This window comes from Pan paniscus, chromosome 11, assembly GCF_029289425.2.
Source record: "Pan paniscus chromosome 11, NHGRI_mPanPan1-v2.0_pri, whole genome shotgun sequence".
Lineage (NCBI taxonomy): Eukaryota > Metazoa > Chordata > Mammalia > Primates > Hominidae > Pan > Pan paniscus.
Window position 1 is genome coordinate 11864910 of NC_073260.2, and position 20702 is coordinate 11885611.

At 48.6% G+C, this 20702-nt stretch overlaps 1 protein-coding gene and 1 long non-coding RNA gene across 6 annotated transcripts in view; one reads left to right on the top strand and one right to left on the bottom strand.

The window, feature by feature from the left end:
- The window catches only part of LRSAM1 (leucine rich repeat and sterile alpha motif containing 1), a 51349-nt gene that overhangs the window by 13921 nt on the left and 16726 nt on the right, over nt 1–20702 (bottom strand). For 4 of the 5 annotated variants that reach the window (XM_034929093.3, XM_003822287.6, XM_008975806.4 and 1 more), the window contains exons 10-18: nt 15673–15803; nt 10620–10649; nt 10081–10203; nt 9608–9747; nt 8358–8402; nt 6568–6638; nt 3759–3858; nt 1827–1914; nt 76–150 (exon numbers count right to left, since the gene is read on the bottom strand). In XM_034929093.3, coding sequence (XP_034784984.2) covers nt 76–150; nt 1827–1914; nt 3759–3858; nt 6568–6638; nt 8358–8402; nt 9608–9747; nt 10081–10203; nt 10620–10649; nt 15673–15803 — 803 coding nt within the window. Of the gene's footprint in view, nt 1–75; nt 151–1826; nt 1915–3758; nt 3859–6567; nt 6639–8357; nt 8403–9607; nt 9748–10080; nt 10204–10619; nt 10650–15672; nt 15804–20702 lie in introns of those variants that run through there. The other variant, XM_055117587.2, reaches the window with a different exon arrangement.
- On the top strand, nt 140–19053 carry LOC134728560 (uncharacterized). Its single transcript, XR_010109087.1, has 3 exons — nt 140–4296; nt 6976–7089; nt 18639–19053. It is a non-coding gene; the product is annotated as an uncharacterized LOC134728560 (long non-coding RNA).

Below are 20702 nucleotides of genomic sequence, written 5' to 3' on the forward strand. Positions count from 1 at the left end.
CGACCTGCCGCCCTGGAGGGCCACTCTGCAAGTCTCTGAGAGAGCAGGTCCAGGGACCCCAGCCCCAGCGCTCACCTGGCCCCTGATCTGCCGATGCATCAGGTCTTTCTTCACCTGGAGTGCCTCGAACGCAGCCTTCTGCATCGCGCTCTGCAACACAGACCACCAGCCCTCAGCAGGAGCCGTGCCCACACTTTTCCCTGCAGCCCCATCCCTGTGAAAAGCAAAAGCTGTGTACAAAGCACCTTAATGGATGGGTTTTTTTTCTGAGAGAGGGAGAAGATTTCACCTCACTTGTGTAAACCTTAAGATGATACTAGGGGCTCACTTCGGGCAGCCTCTACTTGATGCACTTCCGGCATCACACCCTGAGTTTCCACCACAGTGGACCGTGGGGGTGCTTTTACTGCCCCACTTCGCAGATGGGGAGTGACACTCAGAGGCATGAATCAGCGGCGCTGGGACACACACCAAGCCTATCCAGCTCCCGAGCCCCACTTAACCACAAGGCAGATGCCTCCTCTGAGAAATGGAGAATTTTCCTCAGACAAGCTCCACAGATACTAAGTCAAACCATTTTAGAACAGAGATTGAAATTAGGGAGAAAGGAGCAGGGTGGGATGACAAACACGCAGAGGACAGGGGAGAAAGGCGAGAGAAGAAGGGAGGCAGCGGCAAGACTCCCACGGGGCTGCAGGAAAGAGCTGAACAGGCCGGTGGCTCATGTCTGTAATCCCAGCACTCTGGGAGGCCGAGGCAGGAGGATTGCTTGAGCCCAGGAGTTTGAGACCAGCCTGGACAACATAGGGAAACTGTGTCTCTACAAAAAATAAAAAAAATTAGCTGGGCATGGTGGCCCTATAGTCTCCGCTACTCAGGAGGCAAAGGTGGGAGGATCGTTTGAGCTCAGGAGTTTGAGGCTGCAGTGAACTGTGATCATCACATCACTTCACTCATCCTGGGCAACAGAGCAAGACCTTGTCTTAAAAAAAAAGAAAAGAAAAAAAGGAAAATAAAAAGCTAAACAGGCCGGGCACGGTGTCTGATGCCTGTAAATCCAGCGCTTTGGGAGGCCGAGGTGGGTGGATCAGCTGAGGTCAGGAGTTCGAGACCAGCCTGGCCAACGTGGCAAAACCCCATCTCTACTAAAAATACAAAAATTAGTTGGGCGTGTTGGTGGGTGCCTGTAATCCTAGCTACTTGGGAGGCTGAGGCAGGAGAATCAGTTGAACCTGGGAGACAGAGGTTGCAGTGAGCCGAGATCGCACCACTGCACTCCAAACTGGGCAACAAGAGGGAAACTCCATCTCAAAAAAAGAAAACAAAAACGCTAAACAGAGTAATATGGACACCGAAGGGGAGGAGGTCACAGGGGCCCTTCGTTTCATCCACTCAAGAGCCCTGCCAGGCACCTCCTGAGCACCGCAGAGATGGAAGAGCAGATAGCAGCACAGCAGGTCTGGACATGAGAAGAGGCCAGAGGTCCCACAGCGTCCTCTGTGCCCTGACCTCCATGGTGTGGTCACCATCACCTCCTGCCACTTAAGTCCTTCCAATGGAGCCTCCTACACAGGATGGGGGTAGGAGCCTGCCAGAGAGCAGGTGGAGGTGCTTCTGTGGATTTTAGTGACCAGAAGACCATCCCCCGGGCCCCCCCTCAGCCTCTCTCCACCCCTCACCCTGATCACTTGTACACTTCTATGGTCACAAACCTCTGTGGTCCCACATGCTGTCTAGGAAGGGCTCCGTGTGGAGCTCTGCACTCTGCCCTGGCTCCTGAACCTCCCTCCTGAGCCCCCACCCTCAGGCTCTGGGCGAGGGCTCACCTCCTGCAGGATCTGGCTGATGGCTTTGTTCTGATCCATTTGCTGCCACGACAGAATCTGCTGGAATCGTTCATCCATTTCGGCCATGCTGCCAGAAAGACAGCAAATTCATTCATTCTTGGAACGTTTCCCGAGCACCTACTATGTGCCAGGCCCCTTGGAGGAGATCAAGATAACCCATTTCTTCAGTGGACCACACTCACGGAGTACCTGCTGGGAGCCGGGCCCTGGGTGGGCCACAGACACTGAGTCTGTCAGAATCCCATGGCCTGGAGGGAAGGGGATCGAGTTGGGAGCTGGGAGAGAGATGCTTCCAGGTCCTCTCACCCAACCCGCCACCAGAATCCCCTCCCCAGCACTCCCCGGAAGTGGATGCCTGCCTCTGCCCAGCCACCTCCATGGGTGGGGAGCTCCTGACTCCCATGGGTGGTGAGCCACCGAAGTATGACAAAGCTGTCCTTCCCGGCACTCTCACCCTGGGCAGGGAGCAAGGAGCAGCCCTTGATTTGGGCACAAGAACCTGCAGCCTCACGTATGTCTGTGCTTTGGCACCATCTTGGTTTTTTTTTGTTGTTTGTTTGAGACAGAGTCTTGCTCTGTCACCCGGGCTGGAGTGCAGTGGTGTGATCGTGGCTCACTGCAACCTCCACTTCCCAGGTTCAAGCAATTTTCCTGCCTCAGTCTCCCAAGTAGCTGGGATTACAGGCGCCCACTGCTACGTTTGGCTAATTTTTTGTATTTTTAGTAGAGACGGGGTTTTACCATGTTGGCCAGGCTGGTCTCAAACTCCCGACCTCAGGTGATCCACCCACCTCGGCCTCCCAAAGTGCTGGGATTACAGGCGTGAGCCACTGCGCCCAGCCACCATCTTGGCTTTGTTTATTTCATAATAGCAACTATTTTTTCCCAGTGAGGTCCCTGCTTCACAACAATAGCAAATATTTATTGGACCTTTATGCACTAGAGATTATGCTCATCAACACTCATCAAATTCTCCACCAACTCTACAGGTAGGTACTATGATTTATCTGATAAGGAATTTGAAGCCCAAGGAAGGAAAGAGACTTGCCTGAGACCTCACGGTTAGTAAGCAGAAGTGGGACCTGGATCCAGGTCTGTTTGACCCCTGCGCTTGCAACTCCTAAGCACAGTGTCACATATCAGGAAAGGGGGGAGAAATTCCCACATCTGCAGGGACCCAGGGGAGGCCCGCACAGTCCAGGCGCCCTGGAGGGTGGCAGCAGTGCCAGCCACCTGCATGGGAGGAGAAACAGGGCATCCAGGGCTGCTGGCCTGTCCCTGTCTGGGGCTCCTGAGCACTGACTGAGTTTTCCCCACTGGCTCTGCTGGGCACCTGTGGAACCTCCAACAAACCCACAGTGCCCAGTGAGCACAGGGAGCCGGACCCCAGAGCAGCCATCAGCATGAAAGCAACCCCTTCACTTATCCTTCCAGGGCATCCCACCCCCAACCGTGGGGGTCCTCAGACACTGATGAGTGTACCACAGTCAAGAGCACACCCCTCCCCTCTGCTGGGCTCAAATCCTGGCTCCGCCACCTGCTGGCTTGCTTCCTTGGGTGCGTTATACAGTTTCTCAGAACCTGAGTTGCGATTGTGAAATGGGGCTAATAACAATTCAGTCCCTCCTAGAATCAATCAGCGAATGCGGTTCATCGCTTAGCCGAGTGCCTGCCACACAGGAAGTGCACAAGAAATGGGAATGACTGTTACCACTTTAACACAGCCCAACACTGAATCATGGATCCGGCTAGAAAACTCAGGAAGAGCAGCCATCACTTGCCCCTAACAGCAGAGCAGAGGCTGGGGTGGCCCAGGGCGGGAGGTTTAGTGCCCAGCTCTCATCCCACGGTCTTGGGCCCTGAGCCAGCTCCCCCAGCTCCCTCACCTGGGACTCCTCTTCCTTACCTTACCTGGAACAGGCCTGCTGGACCAAGTTCTGCCTCTGAGATTCGTAGGCCATCTGGATGAGCCGGTTCTTACAGCTCTCAGTCAGCATCTGCTGCATGGCAGCTGTGGGAACATGAGGTGGGGACAGCTGAGTGGAGTGGCTGCTCCTGGGGCGCCTGGGCAGGGAGGCAGCAGGGATTTCCACAGGAACTGAGGAACAGGCCTTGAGGCCTCACCTGGTTACCTACCTGATAGTTATCTTAAAAAAAACCCTTTGTTCCTTTTTGTTTTGTTTTGTTTTTTGAGATGCAGTCTCGCTCTGTCACCCAGGCTGGAGTGCAGTGGTGCGATCTCAGCTCACTGCAAGCTCTGCCTCCCAGGTTCCCGCCATTCTCCTCCTCAGCCTCCCGAGTAGCTGGGACTACAGACGCCCACCACCACGCCCGGCTAATTTTTTGTATTATTAATAGAGACAGGGTTTCACTGTGTTAGCCAGGATGGTCTCGATCTCTTGACCTCGTGATCCGCCCGCCTTGGCCTCCCAAAGTGCTGGGATTACAGGTGAGCCACTGCGCCCGGCCTGTTCTTTTTAACTATAAAAGCAACGTATGCTTGGAAGGCTAATTGTAAAACACTGAATAGCACATACATAACATCTCCTGTGATCTTGTCATCCAGAAATATTATTCCATTTTGATATATATATTCTTCTAGTCAATTTTTATGCATTTAGGAATTAAACAAATTAAAATAGGCCAGGCGTGGTGGCTTATGCCTGTAATCCCGGCACTTTGGGAAGCCAAGGCAGGTGGATCACCAGAGGTCAGGAGTTCGAGACCAGCCTGGCCAACATGGCGAAACTGTGTCTGTACTAAAAATACAAAAATTAGCTGGGCATGGTGGCAGTTGCCTGTAATCCCAGCTACTTGGGAGTCTGAGGCAGGAGAATCGCTTGAACCCGGGAGACAGAGGTTGCATGAGCTGAGATCATGCCACTGCACTCCAGCCTGGGCAACAGAGCAAGACCCTATCTCAAAAAAAAAAAAAGAAAAGAAAAATCAAAAAAAATAATTGAAAGAAACTAGAATAGATGTTTGTACACACACATTTGTAGCATTATTCATAAGAGTCAAAAAGTGGAAACAACCCACATTCCCATTGATAGATGAATGGATAAAGAAAATGTAGAGGCTGGACATGGCGGCTCACCTGTAATATAAGCACTTACGGGAGGCCAAGGTGGGAGGACTGCTTGAGCCCAGGAGTTTGAGACCAGCCTGGGCAACAGAGTGAGACCCTATCTCAAAAAAAAAAAAAAATTAGCCAGGTGAGGTGGCGTGTGTCTCTAGTCCCCACTACTTGGGAGGCTGTAGTGGGAGGATTGCTTGAGCCCAGGAGGTGGAGGCTGCAGTGAGCATGTTCACACCACTGCCCTCCAGCCTGGTGACAGAGCAAGGAAAAAAGAAAGAAAGAAAATGTGGCATATACAGGAAATGCAACATTATTTAGTATTAAAAAGGAAGAAAATTTTTCCCTGGTGGGCCAGTGTTTAGAAATAAAGAAACAGGAAAAAAAAAAAAAAAGGGAAAGAAATTCAAACACATGCTATAACATGGATGAACCCGAGGACATTATGCTAAGTGAAATATGGTAGACACAAAAGGAGAAATATTGTATGATTCCACATATAGAAGGTACTTATAACACTCAAATCCATACACAGAAAGTAGAATGTTGATTCCCAGGGGCTGAGGGGAGGGGGGCACAGGGAGTTAGTGTTTACTAGGGACAGTTTCAGTTGAGGAAGATGAAAAAGTTCTGGCGATGGATGGTGGTGGCAGTTGTATAACAATAATGCCACAGAACTAATATATTTTAAAATGAAGACCAGGCGCGGTGGCTCACGCCTGTAATACCAGCACTTCAGGAGGTCGAGGCAGGTGATCACTTGAGGTCAGGAGTTCAAGAGCAGCCTGGCCAACATGGCAAAACCCCATCTCTACTAAAAATACAAAAATTAGCCTGGTGTGGTGGTGTGCATCTGTGATCCTAGCTACTCGGAGGCTGAGGCAGGAGAATCGCTTAAACCTGGGAGGCGGAGGTTGCAGTGAGCCAAGATCGCACCACTGTACTCCAGCCTGAGCAACAGAGCGAGACTTTGTCTTAAAACATAAATAAAATAAAATAAAGTGATTAAGATGGTAAAGTTTACATGATGCATATTTTACAATTAAAAAAATGAAAATGGTATCATCCCACTTCCCATTTTTATGAACACTCCCCCTGATAACATGCTAATGGGATGCTAATACTGCAGAGTGCCACAGCATATGGATCACCAACATTTATTTAAACAATCCTCTATTTGGGGGCATTTGGACTTTCTTTTTTTTTTTTTTTTTTTTTGAGAAATGGTCTCGCTGTGTTACCCAGGCTGGAGTGCAGTAGTGTGATCACAGCTCACTGCAGCCTTGAACTCCTGGGCTCATGTGATCCTCCAGCCTCGGCTTCCTAAAGCGCTGGGATTACAGGCATGAGCCCCGACACCTGGCCCATTTCCTCCATTTTATAGCTAAGAAAACCGAGGCTTGGAAAAGTTGGGGAGCAGTAAGCAGTAATGTCCCTAAGGTCACATGGTGGGTGTCTGAACTGGGACTCTGCATCCACATCTAGGCTGACCCCAGAGCCTGTGCTCCATGGCAGGACTTGACTGCCCCTCTCGAGGGCTAACACTCAGGACCCTCCATGCATGGCCAACAGAGGGAGGGCCATCCACCCTGCCAGCCCAGCCAGCAGGCAGCGTGTTCACAAGCTCCCCATCCCAAAACTCACAGGCAACGTCACGTCGCCGCAGGTTCTCAGTCTCCTCCTGGGTTATGGACATCAACTGTTCCATTCTTATTCTAGAAAAAAATCCATCCATTCATTCAGCAAATTTAACATTTCCAACAGGGAATCCCAGCAGATGAACACCACCTCCTCCAGGAAGGCCTCCTTGATTTGGCAACCTACACCTAGATGGGCTCTCTGGATGCCTACCGCATCACAAGCAACCCTTGGGGCCCTCTGTTCGCCTTCAGCCTGTAGTTCGAGTATCTTGTGTAAAAAGATGGACGCTCCCTTAGAAAATGGGCAAAAGAAGCAAATAGCCAATGCTGAAATTCAAGTGATCAATAAACATCTGGAAAGATGCTTAACATTACTGGTAACTAAAGAAAGTAAAATCTTTTCACCTACTAGGTTGGTTGACAGTGAGAAAACTGGTAACTGTTGGTGATGGTGATGGTGGTGGAGAAATGGGCACTTTCCTACACTGCTGAGAGGAGTGTAAACTGGCAGAATGTTTTTGGGAAGGTAAGTTGGCACCTAGCAAAATGTCCTTTAAATATTTCCTTCACAAATAGTCACATGGCCGGGTGCGGTGGCTCACACCTGTAATCCCAGCACTTTGGGAGCCTGAGGCAGGCGGATGACTTGAGGTCAGGAGTTTGAGACCGGCCTGGCCAACATGGTGAAACTCCATCTCTACTAAAAATACAAAAATCAGCCGGACCTGGTGGTATGCGCCTATAATCCCAGCTACTCGGGATGCTGAGGCAGGAGAATCGCCTGAACCTGGGAGGTGGAGGTTGCAGTGAGCCGAGATCGTGCCACTGCACTCCAGCCTGGGTGACAGAGTGAGACTCCGTCTCAAAAAAAAAAGATATACGAAAAATTCTGCTATAAATATAGCCTGTCACTTTTTCCATTAGCAATATGTTATGTTTTCCCTTAATGAGAAATATTATTCAATAAGACATTTAATGGCTGCAGGTTATTCCTCCATACATAATTTATGTAACTAAATAATTTTTCTTTCCAGAAATATAGATTTTTTTTCTGAATTTCTTTTTTTTTTTTAGCTGGAACCACAGGCGCCTGCCACCACTCCTGGCTAAGTTTTGATTTTTAGTAGAGACAGCGTTTTGCCATGTTGGCCAGGATGGTCTCAAACTCCTGACCTCAAGTGATCTGCCCACCTCGGCCTCCCAAAGTGCTGGGATTACAGATGTGAGCCACTGCGCCTGGCCTGAACTTTTTATACTAGGAATATAGTTGGACATTATATATCTAGCCTTATTCATGTCTCTGAATGTTTTTCAGAAGTGTACATATGTTTTAATGAACTTGAAGACAATGATTCTTTGTAATTAAATATCGTCTAAGGAGGTGAATCTCCTTATAGCTTTAGGGAAATGTCCTGGCATAATCCTCTGGAGAATCACAAGACATTCTCTCCTCAAAGCTGCCCTCCTTGGCCGGGAGCAGTGGCTCACGCCTGCAATCCCAGTACTTTGGGAGGCCGAGGCGGGCAGATCACGAGGTCAGGAGATCGAGACCATCCTGGTTAACACGGTGAAACCCCGTCTCTACTAAAATACAAAAAATTAGCTGGTGGTGGTATGCGCCTATAGTCCCAGCTACTCGGGAGGCTGAGGCAGGGGAATTGCTTGGACCTGGGCGGCGGGGGTTGCATTGAGCCGAGATTGTGCCACTGCACTCCAGCCTGGCGACAGTGCAGGACTCCGTCTCAAAAAAAAAAAAAAAAAAAAAATGCTGCCCTCCCCTGGAAGAACACTTACCTTTCATTTTCCAGCGATTTCAAAATCTCGGAGCTTTTCTTTTGTCTGTGGAGAAAATCATAAAAGGTCCTGGCAGTCACCAGCAGGCCTGTTTCCTGTCTCACTGCGTTAGCTGTGCAGAGGGGCTTAGGAAATGGGCTGGGGTCACCTTGGCTCCACCACCTTGAAGCTCTGGGTTCTTAGCCAGTTACTGAAACCACTCAAGTCCCAGGTTTCCTCACCTATGAAATTAGAAGAATAAAAAAAACCCAGCCAGACACAGTGGCTCACATCTGTAATCCCAGCACTTTGGGAGGCTGAAGTGGATAGATCACTTGAGGTCAGGAGTTCGAGACCAGCCTGGTCAACATGGAGAAACCTTATCTCTACAAAAATTAGCCAGGCGTGGTGGCCCAAGCCTGTAGTCCCAGCTCCTTGGGAGGCTGAGGCAAGAGAATTGCTTGAACCTGGGAGAAGGAGGTTGCAGTGAGCCAAGAGCACACCACTGCACTCCAGCCTCAGTGACACAGCAAGACTCTGTCTCAAACAAAACAAAATGAAAACAACCCAGCTTCTTGGTGCATTTGTAAAGAGTTAATGAGGAAATAGATGTAACAAGCTTGGCACATAAGAAGCATCCAACAAATGACTGGTTTCCTGAACTCATGCAGGTACTTTTGAAACTGACAGGTGAGGGAGGAACGAGTGATTCAGGGTTAGAAAAAAGAGGCCTGGAAGTGGCAGGGCATATGGCTGGAGCCTGTTTCTGGAATCATCCTGCAATGGGCCCCCTCACTAGACTTCTCAGGCTTTTCTGGCGCCATGTCTCCCCAGTCCCATCAAGATCTGCTCTTACTAGCTCGTACCTCGCACAGGGTTTGTTAAGGCAAATCTCACTACAGGTGAACAGCTGAACTCAGTGCAACGGCTTACGCAGAACCCAAAATACTGGAGCAGGATGTGATCCCAACTATCTTGTCAAACCCACTCACTTTATAGATGGGAAGCTTGGGGCCCAGTGGGGAAACATTTGCCCGAGGCCGCAGGTCCAATCTGGTAGCAGTCTCATGCTAAGAAACCAGACTTTGTAATGACTGGGTCAGATTCTTTTCTCTCTACGCTGGTGCCAGTTGAAGCACCCAGACTGGATCCTGACAAGGGAAGCCCGGGACAGGGGCAGAGGCAGTGAGGGAGAAACACACTCCTCCCGGCTCCTCAGGGGACTGCACGGGGAAGGACTCTGGGGCTGGGGCCGAGGAGCAGAGCCCAACCTCCGATTGTCCTGCAGCAGCTTCTGGATCCGGCTGGAAATGTTCTGTTCCGTCTGCTTCAGCTGCTCCTGCAGCCGCTGCCGCTCTGCGTCGAGGTGGCGCTGGTGCTCACTCAGGCCCTGCTCCAGCCGGGACTGCTCCTGCAGCCGGAGGTAGGGGTCCTGAGCCCCTGGGACCCCCTCAGACGCCGTGAGGGGTACTGACTGGGGTTAAGAGGCTGGTTTTCCCACCCTGCCTTGCCAATCCTTTTTGTGTGACCTCGGGCCAGCTCCTCCCAGTAGGCTACAGTGTCCATCTGCACACAGGGAGGCTGGGCTGGGTGATCTGTAAGGGCCCTCCCAGGTGCTGGGGGACAGAAGGAAGTGACAGCTTCATCCCACTTCCTTTCCACATCCCAGGGACCTTGGCCCAAGCCAGGAGGCCACTGGCTGGGGGGTGCAGCCAGGCTGGACCCTAGCAGGCGGCTCACAAACCTCCTTGACCGTCTGAAGGATCTCATCCTTCTGGCTGCTGCTCTGCTGAAGGAGCTGGGCGTGCTCCCGCTGCCCCAGTTCCAGGCGCCGTTCAAACTCGAGTTTCTCCAGCATCTTCTGTTCCTGCAAGACACAGATCCTGGTGACTGTCAGCACAGGCCCTGGGGGAGTTAGGACACAGAAGTCGGGAGAATCCACCCCTCAACACTGACAGGGCAGGCTCCAGGTCTTCATGCTGAGCAACCCCCACTCTCCTCCAGGGCCCAACTGTAAGAAAACAAGCTGTTCACAGGAAGAGGCTAGTGGTCTAGAGCCCGGTGCTAGGCTCAACCCCTCTGAGCCTCAGTCTCTGCACCTGTCCCATGGATGCTCTACCACCCACCTGAGGCATGTGAGGATGCAGCAGACTGTGCGTGTAAGAGGAAGGCATTACTGTGACCTCTAATTCTGAGATGGGAAGAAGTCATTTTCCCAAATATTTTATGAGTTGAGATCTTGAATGAGAAAAGAGTGACAGAAGGGTAAAGGCATTTTCTTACCTTCCTCTTCTCATAGTCTGAGAACCTGTTCTGGGAAGAAAAAAAGACAGTGGTCAAGAGAGGGTGGCAGCAGTGGTTCTCCCTGGCATGGGCACCAGGAACCCCCGGGTGGCCTGATGTTATACAAACTCTGGCCCACCCCAGACCACTGCCTCAGAATGGTGGGGTCGGGGGATGAGGGGATCCGTATTGATCAAGGGCACCAGGTGGTTCCAGTGAACACCTGATGAGAACCCCTGGGCTGTCACTGTGTGCATGGCACCGTAGGAGGGGGCTCTTCAAGACAGTTCTGGGATGCAGCCCTGAGCAGGGATGGTGGTCTGAAGAGCAGAGCAGGAAATGGGATATCTGATGCCCATGGATATCTGCGTAACACACCTACAGCACCCGGTTCCAGTCCACCAAAATACTCACAGTGCACAAAGGTGTGGGTACAACTTCCTGCAGAATTATTCAAAAGAGCAAAAACACTGGAAATAACTCATACATCTATCAACATCTGTCCGTAAGTCATGGTGCATCCATACAGTGGACTATTACACAACCGCCAATGGGGCGAATGTGTGAGATCCCTCACCTGTGTGTAGCATGATTCTACTTTTGCAAAAACATCATCAAGAAAACTCAACTCTGAGCATATGTGTGAAGGTATTGAGTCAAAGGTCAAGAAGGACAGTCATTAATCAGTTAACGATGACTACCTCCAGGCAACGGGAGTGCAGGGTGGAAGGGTTGACATTCACTTGGTTTGTAATTGTCTGTATTGTTTAAATTTATAACAAGGAGCAGGTATTAAACATCAATAATGTAATGTGATTATTGGTGTTTAATTAATTTATTTATTATTGATGTAATTAAACAGCAATACATACATACACAAGAGTTAGGTTCTTCTTTTTTTTTTTTTTTTTTTGAGACGGAGTTTCACTCTTGTTGCCCAGGCTGGAGTGCAATAATGGCACAATCTTGGCTCACTGCAACCTCCACCTCCTGGGTTCAAGCAATTCTCCTGCCTCAGCCTCCTGAGTAGCTGGGATTACAGGCACCCACCACCACACCCGGCTGATTTTCTGTATTTTTAGTAGAGACAGGGTTTCACCATATTGGCCAAGCTGGTCTCGAACTCCTGACCTCAGGTGATCCATTTGCCTCGGCCTCCCAAAGTGCTGGGATTATAGGCATGAGTCACTGCGCCCGGCCCACACAAGTTTTTTCTTTGCGATGGAGTCTCACTCTTGCCCACGCTGGAGTGCAGTGGCACAATCTCAGCTCACTGTAGCCACGACCTCCTGGGCTCTAGTGATCCTCCCACCTCAGCCTCCTAAGTTGCTGAGACTGCAGGCACGCACCACCATGCCTGGCTAATTTTTTGTATTTTTGGTAGAGACAAGGTCTTGCTATGTTACCCAGGATGGTCTCAAACTCCTGAGCTCAAGCATCCACCCGACTCGGCCTCCCAAAGTGCTGGGATTATAGGCATGAGCCACTGCGCCTGGCACACAGGTATTTTTTGAATGGTCCTTCTATTTAGTTATCCTGTTTTGAGAACAGGATCAGTCTCTGAATTATAAAAGCAGCAACCTATAAATAGGATTTTGCCTATACTAATGGTAGGAATTTTTAAAATTAATCTTCAATTATACAGATAACATCTCAATATATTCTCCTTGTAAAAGTTTGAAACATGGTATAAAAAACTAAAGCACCTACTGACCACTCCAGCCTAACCCTGGTTCCCCTCCCACCCCACACCTCCTGTCAGGTGTAACTGTCATTATCAGGCCCAAGGCATGCATCTGTACATATATAATTTGTGCCTTTGGGAAAGAAATATATTTGTATTTGTGTGCATATATAAACTTTTTTTTAATCAAGTATAATCTATTTACTCTAATTCACCCAATGTTAGTGAACAATTCTATGAATCTTTATATATGCATAGAGTTCTGTAACCTCTAAACACAATTAAGATAGAAAACAATTCTGGCTGGGCGCGGTGGCTCATGCCTGTAATCCCAGCACTTTGGGAGGCTGAGACAAGTGGATCACTTGAGTTCAGGAGTTCGAGACCAGACTGGCCAGCATGGTGAAACCCCGTCTCTACTAACAAAATGCAAAACTTAGCCAGGCGTGGTGGCAGGTGCCTGTAATCCCAGCTACTCGGGAGGCTAAGGCAGGAGAATTGCTTGAACCTGAGAGGCAGAGGTTGCAGTGAGCTGAGATCATGCCAGTGCACTCCAGCCTAGTGTGACAGAGTGAGACTCTGTCTCAAAAAGAAAAAAGAAAACAATTCCATCACCCTCGAAAATTCGCTCATGCCACTTCATCATCAAATCCTCTTCCCACTCCAGCCACTGGCAACTACCTGTCTGTTTCCTTTTTTTGTTTTGAGTTTTCTTTTTCTTTCTTTTTTGAGATAGGGTCTAGTTCTGTTACTCAGGATGGGGTGCAGTGGTGTAATCTTGGCTCACTGCAAACTCCAACCTCCTGGGCTTAAGCCATCCTCCCACCTTAGCCTCCCTAGTAGCTGGGACCACAGGCACGTGCCACTATGCCTGGCTAATTTTTTTGTATTTTTTTGTAGAGACAGGGTCTCGCCACATTGCCCAGGCTGGTGTTGATTGAGTTTTCTTTTTAAACATAAGAATGGAAATAGACTAGCCCATCCTGTTCTGCAATCTGCCCTTTTCACTAATCCATGCGTCCCAGCGAGCCGAGGCTCAAATGCTCCATCTCATGGTGTGCACATGACCCAGGGGCAGTGCCTTCTCACTGACAAACATTTGGGGGGCATCCAATACTACAAATAAGGCTGCAATAAACACTCCTGCAAATGTCTCCTCATGCAAGCATTTATCTTGGGTATACATTGAGAAGCGGAACTTCTGGATCACGGGCTGTGCCCATGAAAATTTTTGACATCTGGCAGGTGTGGTGGCTCACACCTGTAATCCCAGCACTTTGGGAGGCCGAGGTGGGCAGATCACTTGAGGTCAGGAGTTCGTGACCAGCCTGGCCAACATGGTGAAACCCCGTCTCTACTAAAAATACAAAATTAGCCGGGCATGGTGGCGCATGCCTGTAATCCCAGCTACTCGGGAGGCTGAGGCAGGAGAATCGCTTGAACCCGGGAGATGGAGGTTGCAGTGAGCCAAGATTGCACCACTGCACTCCAGCCTGGGCAACAGAGTGAGACTCCATCTCAAAAAAAAAATAAATAAATAAATAATAAAATCTTTTTTGACACCTACTGTCAAATTATCCTCCAAAGTTGTGATACCAATTTTCACTCCCAAGAGCAGTTTATGAGGACACCTGTTTTCCCATACTCTGGCCAACAGAAATTGTCATGTCAAAATGTGTGCCAATCTTGAGGAAGGAAATGGTATTTCAATGTTGTCTTAACTTAACATGCCTCTCCTCTGATTACCAGCAAAGTTGGCATTTTTAAATGTTTGTTTGTTTGTTTGTTTGTTTGAGATGGAGTCTCATTCTGTCACCTGGACAGGCTGGAGTGCAGTGGCGCAATCTCAGCTCACTGCAACCTCTGCCTCCTGGATTCAAGTGATTCTTGTGCCTCAGCCTCCCGAGTAGCTGGGATTACAGGTGCACGCCTCCATGCCTGGCTAAGTTTTGCATTTTCAGTAGAGACAGGGTTTTACTACGTTGGCCAAGCTGGTCTCAAACTCCTGGCCTCAAGTGATCCACCTGCCTCGGCCTCCCAATATTTTTTCTATTGTGATGGTTTTCTTCTTACTGATTGGAAAGAGTTCTTTCTCTGCTCAATCTACGAATCCTTTAGCCAGTGACTGTGTTGCAAATATTTTCTGAGAATGTGAACTGGCACAATTTTCACATACAGCCTTCTCCTCCCTCTCTAATTCTTGCTGAACTGTAAAATAATAATAATAATAATAATAATAATAATAATCGTAATAATATCCCAAATGCATTCCCAGCAGCAGTGGAAAATGGGAAAGGGTGGCATCTAGGAACCAGAGATTAAGAGTCAGTGGAAGATATGAAGCCAAATGCCCGGCAGCTGGTACTCCTGCCCAGTGATGGCCTCCCCCATCTACCAGCCAGCAGAGGACCCTGGATCATGAGCCTTGGGGATGGCGGCAGAGGGGGCACGCAGGCTAATGTGGCAAACCCTTTGAGCTTCCTCCTCTGTGTCGTCCTGTGCTAGCTTGTCGCCAGGACCTGACAGGGCCAGCCTGTCACTGGTGCTCACACATGTGCCTGTCTGACTCCTTCACTAGACCCAGAGCATGGTGGGTGTGTGTCCCAGACAGTGAGTAGCATTTGGTCCAGAAGTATTTGCTGAGAGATAGCAATGAACATTACAGACACAATCCCTATTCTCACAAAGCTTCATCCAGCAGGGGAGACAGACATGAGACAGATCATTTCCCATAGAGTTCCTCATCAATTTAGCGCTGTGATAAGTGCTACCAAGGAACTGTGCAGGGCACTCTGAGAACACACAACAGGAGACCTGACCTCGACTGGAGCTTCTCAGAGGATGTAATGTTTAAACTGAGAACTGAAGGAGGCTGAGCAGGGTGGCTCATGCCTATAATCCCAGCACTTTGGGAGTCTGAGGTGGGAGGATCACTTAAGCCCGGGAGGTTAAGGCTGCAGTGAGCTATGATCACACCACTGCACTCCAGCCTGGGTGATGGAGCAAGACCCTGTCTCAAAAAAAGGAAAAAAAAAAAAAAGAACTGAAGGATAAGACAAGTGAGTGGAGAGATTCCAGACAGATGGAGCTGCTTGTTCAAAGGCCCTGAAGAGGGAAGGATCATGGTTAGTTCAGGGAACAGACAGCAGCAGGGCACAGCTTGTGCTTGGCAAGCTGGTGGGGTGAGGCTGCCACAGCAGGCCTTGAAAAAGCAGTTCAACTCGTCAGGAGGCCAGTTCTAGTTCTATGGAGGAATCTGGGAGCTGCAGCTCTGAACCACCGCCCCCTTCCATTCCCAGCTCCCTCAACACACACACACGCACACGCACACACACACATGTATGCGTGCAGCAGGCTGGCTTGTCTTACCTGCCACTCTAACTCCTCCCTTGAGAATCTGTCCGTGGGCCCATCAGGGCTGTCCCGAGAGTTCTCGGTTCCATCTTGCTCCAGAACTGGCAGCAAGTACTGAGAAGGGGGGTAGTATTCCAGCCCTGACTCTGTAAGAGAGGGGACACAAGCTGACCAGGAGGGAGGAGACAGCTGAGGTACCCAGAGACACCCGCTCCCACTGCCAGGGCAGCCGGCCCCACCCTGACTCAGCCACTGCTCTCCTCTTCCCTAGCCTGGGCGCTCCGTGTTTTTCACCGGTCCTAGCCCTGGGCCTGGAATGTGGCAGGTGCTCAGTAAACGTCAGTGGAGTGAGTCAATGGGTACTGGCTACCCCTTACACCTCTTACCATCCAAGTGAGAATGAAGTGATGAAAAAGCCTGAGATAAGAAGTGAAACCTGCATCCTAGATCCAGCTCTACCAATAATTCCCTGAATGTGAGACCTTGGGCAAGATGCTTTCCTTCTCTGGCCATGTGTAGTTTTGCCTGTAAAATTTCAAAGGGTTCATACCTTAGACTCACTTCCTATTTGGCTGCTTGTCTTTTTCCTGTTGATTTGTAGGTGCTCTTTATATATTGTAGTTAATAACCTTAGGTCTATAATATGTTGTAACTATCTTCTTCCAGGTGGTAACTGGTCTTTTAACTTTGATGATGGTGTCCTTCCGGGGTAAACAAGTTGTAAGTTTTGATGTACTCAAAGTTATCTTTTTTCCCCTCATGGGAAGGATACAGTCACGTCACAAGAAATACTAAAAATGGGCAGGAGACATACGAAAAATATTCACAGAATCAAGGAAGTGACATTAGAATAATAATGGGCTCTCTTGTTATCCATCCGATTAGCAGACTCTTTAATAAAATACTTCGTGTTACGCAGGTTGTGAAGGGGGAGAGAGGTCCTCCCAGCCACTCCTCATGGGATGGAGACTGATGGGACCTCTTCCCAGGCATCCTAGGGCGCTCGTGCCCTCTCACCCACCCTAGGGGAAAGTGCACATGGTGACAGAGAGGTGTCAGTTCAAATGTTCAGAACAGCAGGAAACTGGAAATGCCTTCCAACAGGGATGGCTACGAAGCTACAGGTGCCACCACATGAAATCCTGTGACCAGTTTAAGGGGACATTCAAACCATACTATGAGACAGGAAAATACCCAAGACTTTTCTTGAGAAAAAAAAAGCAAGGCATAGAATCACATCATATGATACCTTTTATGGTTTCTTTAATGTTTATTTTTATTTTTATTTATTTATTTATTTATTGAGATGGAGTCTTGCTCTGTCACCCAGGCTGGAGTGCAGTGGCATGATCTCTGCTCACTGCAACCTCTGCCTCCTGGGTTCAAGCCATTCTCCTGCCTCAGCCTCCTGAGTAGCTGGGATTATAGGCATGCGCCACTACACCCAGCTAATTTTGTATTTTTAGTAGAGACAGGGTTTCCGCATGTTGGTAAAGGTGGTCTCGAACTCCTGACCTCAGGGGATCCGCCAGCCTTGGTCTCCCAAAGTTATGGGATTATAGGTGTGAGTCACCACGCCCAGCCTCTTTAATGTTTTCAAAAAGGTCAAAAAACAAATTTTACATATATATATATATATATATATATATATATATATATATATACACTTCTACATAGTTTAGGTAAATTGAAAAATTATTTCTTGGCCAGGCATGGTGTCTCACGCCTGTAATCCCAGCATTTTGGGAGGTTGAGGCGGGTGGATCACGAGGTAAGGAGTTCGAGACCAGCCTGACCAACATGGTGAAACCCCGTCTCTACTAAAAATACAAAAATTAGCCAGGCGTGGTGGTGGGCGCCTGTAATCCCAGCTACTCAGGAGGCTGAGGCAGGAGAATCGCTTAAACCCAGGAGGCAGAGGTTGCAGTGAGCCAAGATTGCGCCACCGCACTCCAGCCTGGGTGACAGTGAGACTCTGTCTCAAAAAAAAAAATTATTTCTTGCAGGGCGTGGTGGCTCACACTTGTAATGCCAGCACTTCGGGAGGCCGAGGTGGGTGGATCACCTTAGGTCAAGAGTATGAGACCAGCCTGGTCAACATGGCGAAACCCTGTCTTTACTAAAAATACAAAAATTAGCCAGGCGTGGTGGCTAATTGTTCTTTTTTCTTTTTTTTTTTGAGATGGAGTCTTGCTCTGTTGCCCAGGCTGGAGTGCAGTGGCGAGATCTCAGCTCACTGCAGCCTCTGCCTCATGGGTTCAAGCGATTCTCCTGCCTCAGCCTCCTGAGTAGCTGGGATTACAGGCATGCATCACCACGCCTGGCTAGTCTTTGTATTTTTAGTAAAGATGGCGTTTCTCCATGTTGGTCAGGCTGGTCTCGAACTCCCGACCTCAGGTGATCCACCCACCTCGACCTCCTAAAGTGCTGGGATTACAGGCGTGAGCCACCGCGCCCAGCCCAAAATCTTTTTTTTTTTTTTTTTTTTTTATAACACAAGGTCTCTCTCTGTCACCCAGGCTGGAGTGCAGTGGCACAATCTTGGCTCACTGCAACCTCCACTTCTTAGGCTCAAGCAATCCTCCCACCTAAGACTCCCGAGCAGCTGGCACTACAGGTATGCCACCAAGCTGGGCTAATTTTTGCATTTTTTGTAGAGATGAAGTTTTGCCATGTTGCCCATGTTGAACTCCTGGGCTCAAGCGATCCACCCGCCTTGGCCTCCCAAAATGTTGGGATTACAGGCGTAAGCCACCTTGTTCGGCCCCAAAATCTTTTTAAAGAAAATAAAGGCTTTTGTCTAGCTAGCTCAGCCATTGGCCAGGGTGTATATTGGAATCACCTGTTGCTTGAAGACTCTAATTTGCATATGTGTGGCCTGGTGGCTATGATCCGCAGCCACCCCCCTCCACTTTCTTTTAAAGTAAAATATAACATACATACAGAAAAGAGCACAAAATCTTTCTCTCCCTTTTTTTAAGATTAGTCAAGTGCAGCGGTGAGAAGAGGAGAAAGAGTGGAACAAGGACTTAAATCTGTAACTGACTGTGAGCAATCAATTGAGATAACTCACTGCCTTTGGGCCGAGAGCACAGAATCTTCATGCAGAGCTTGATGAATGTTTAAAGGTGAACACACTCTCATGACCAGGAACCAGTGCTGGTTCAAAGCTCTGTGGTGACTGATACGAGCACATATTCCTTTGTGTCTGGCTCCTCACACTCCACATTGTTTGTGAGACTCATCCAGGTTGTTGAAAGGAGCAGTGGCTCATTCTTTCCACTTGCCGTGTGGTATCCACACATTGAGTATAAAACAGTTTAGTTATCCATTCTACTACTAATGGACATTAAAGCTGTTTCCAGTTTGGACTGGCATAAATAGTGCTGCTATGAACATCTTTGCACATGGCTTTTGGCATTTATTCATATGCATTTCCATTGGGCATTGATATGGTCTGGCTCTGTGTCCCCACCTCAATCTCTGAATTGTAATCCCCATGTGTTGGGGGCGGGACCTCGTGGGAGGTGATTAGATCATGGGAGCGGTTCCCCCATGCTATTCTTATGGTGGTGGGTGAGTTCTCACGAGATCTGATGGTTTTATAAGGGGCTTCCCTCTTCACTTGGCACTAATTCTCTCTCCTGCTGCCCTGTGAAGAGGTGCCTTCCACCATGACTGTAAGTTTCCTGAGGCCTCCCGGCCATGTGAAACTGTGAGTCAATTAAACTTCTTTTCTTTATAAAGAATTTCTTCATAGCAGTGTGAGAACAGACTAATACAGGCGTGTACCTAGGAATGGAACTCATGGGCCATAGGATATTTGAATGTTCAGCTTGAGTAGATATTGAGAATAATTTTTAAGGTAATTTTCACTTTACATTCCCACCTGCAGTATATGGAAGTTCCTGTTGCTCCACATCTTTGCTAATTCTTGGTATCATCAGTTCAATTTTGGCCATTTTATTTTATTTTTTTGAGATGGAGTCTTGCTCTGTCTCCCAGGCTGGAGTGCAGTGGCGCAATCTCGGCTCACTGCAAGCTCCTCCTCCCGGGTTCACGCCATTCTCCTGCTTCAGCCTCCCTAGTAGCTGGGACTACAGGTGCCCGCCACCACGCCTTGCTAATTTTTTTTGTATTTTTAGTAGAGACAGGGTTTCACTGTGTTAGTCAGGATGGTCTCAATCTTCTGACATCATGATCCGCCCACCTCGGCCTCCCAAAGTGCTGGGATTACAGGCGTGAGCCACCGCGCCCGGCCTATTTTTTGTTTTTTATTTCTGGTTGACTTGTCAGCAGGAAGTTTTTTTTTTTTTTTTTTTTTCCATTGAAAAGTTCTGGCCATTTTAGTGGGTTTGTCAAAGTATCTCTTTGCAGTTTTAATTTGCATTTTCCCATTGACTAAGATGATGTTGTGCACTTTTTTCAGATACTGTTTGTTATCTGTATATCGTCTCTTTTTTTTTTTTCTTTTTGAGATGGAGTTTTGCTCTGTCATCCAGACTGGAGCGCAGTGGCACAATCTCAGCTCACTGCAACCTCTGCCTCCCAGGTTCAAGTGATTCTCCTGCCTCAGCCTCCTGAGTAGCTGGGATTACAGGTGCCTGCCACCATGCCCAGTTAGTTTTTGTATTTTTAGTAGAGATGGAGTTTTACCATGTTGACCAGGCTGGTCTCAAACTCCTGACCTCAGGTTATCTGCCCACCTCAGCCTCCCAAAGTGCTGGGATTACAGGTGTGAGCCACCGTGTGGACATTGTCTTTTGTAAAAATTCTTAGTCAAGTCTTTTGCTAATGTCTTTTCCTCGTAGATCTGTAGGATTTCTGTTTATAGTCCAGATCCCAGTCCTCTGTTGGATATATATGTATTGCAAATATCATCTCTAACTTTATGGCTTTCCTTTTCTTTCCCTAAATGGTATCTTTTGAGGAAGAGATATTTTGATTTTAATTAAACCTTTTTTTTGAGATAGGGTATTGCTTTGTTGGAGTCTTGCTCCAGGCTGGAGTGCAGTGGCATGACCACAGCTCAGGCTCAAATGATC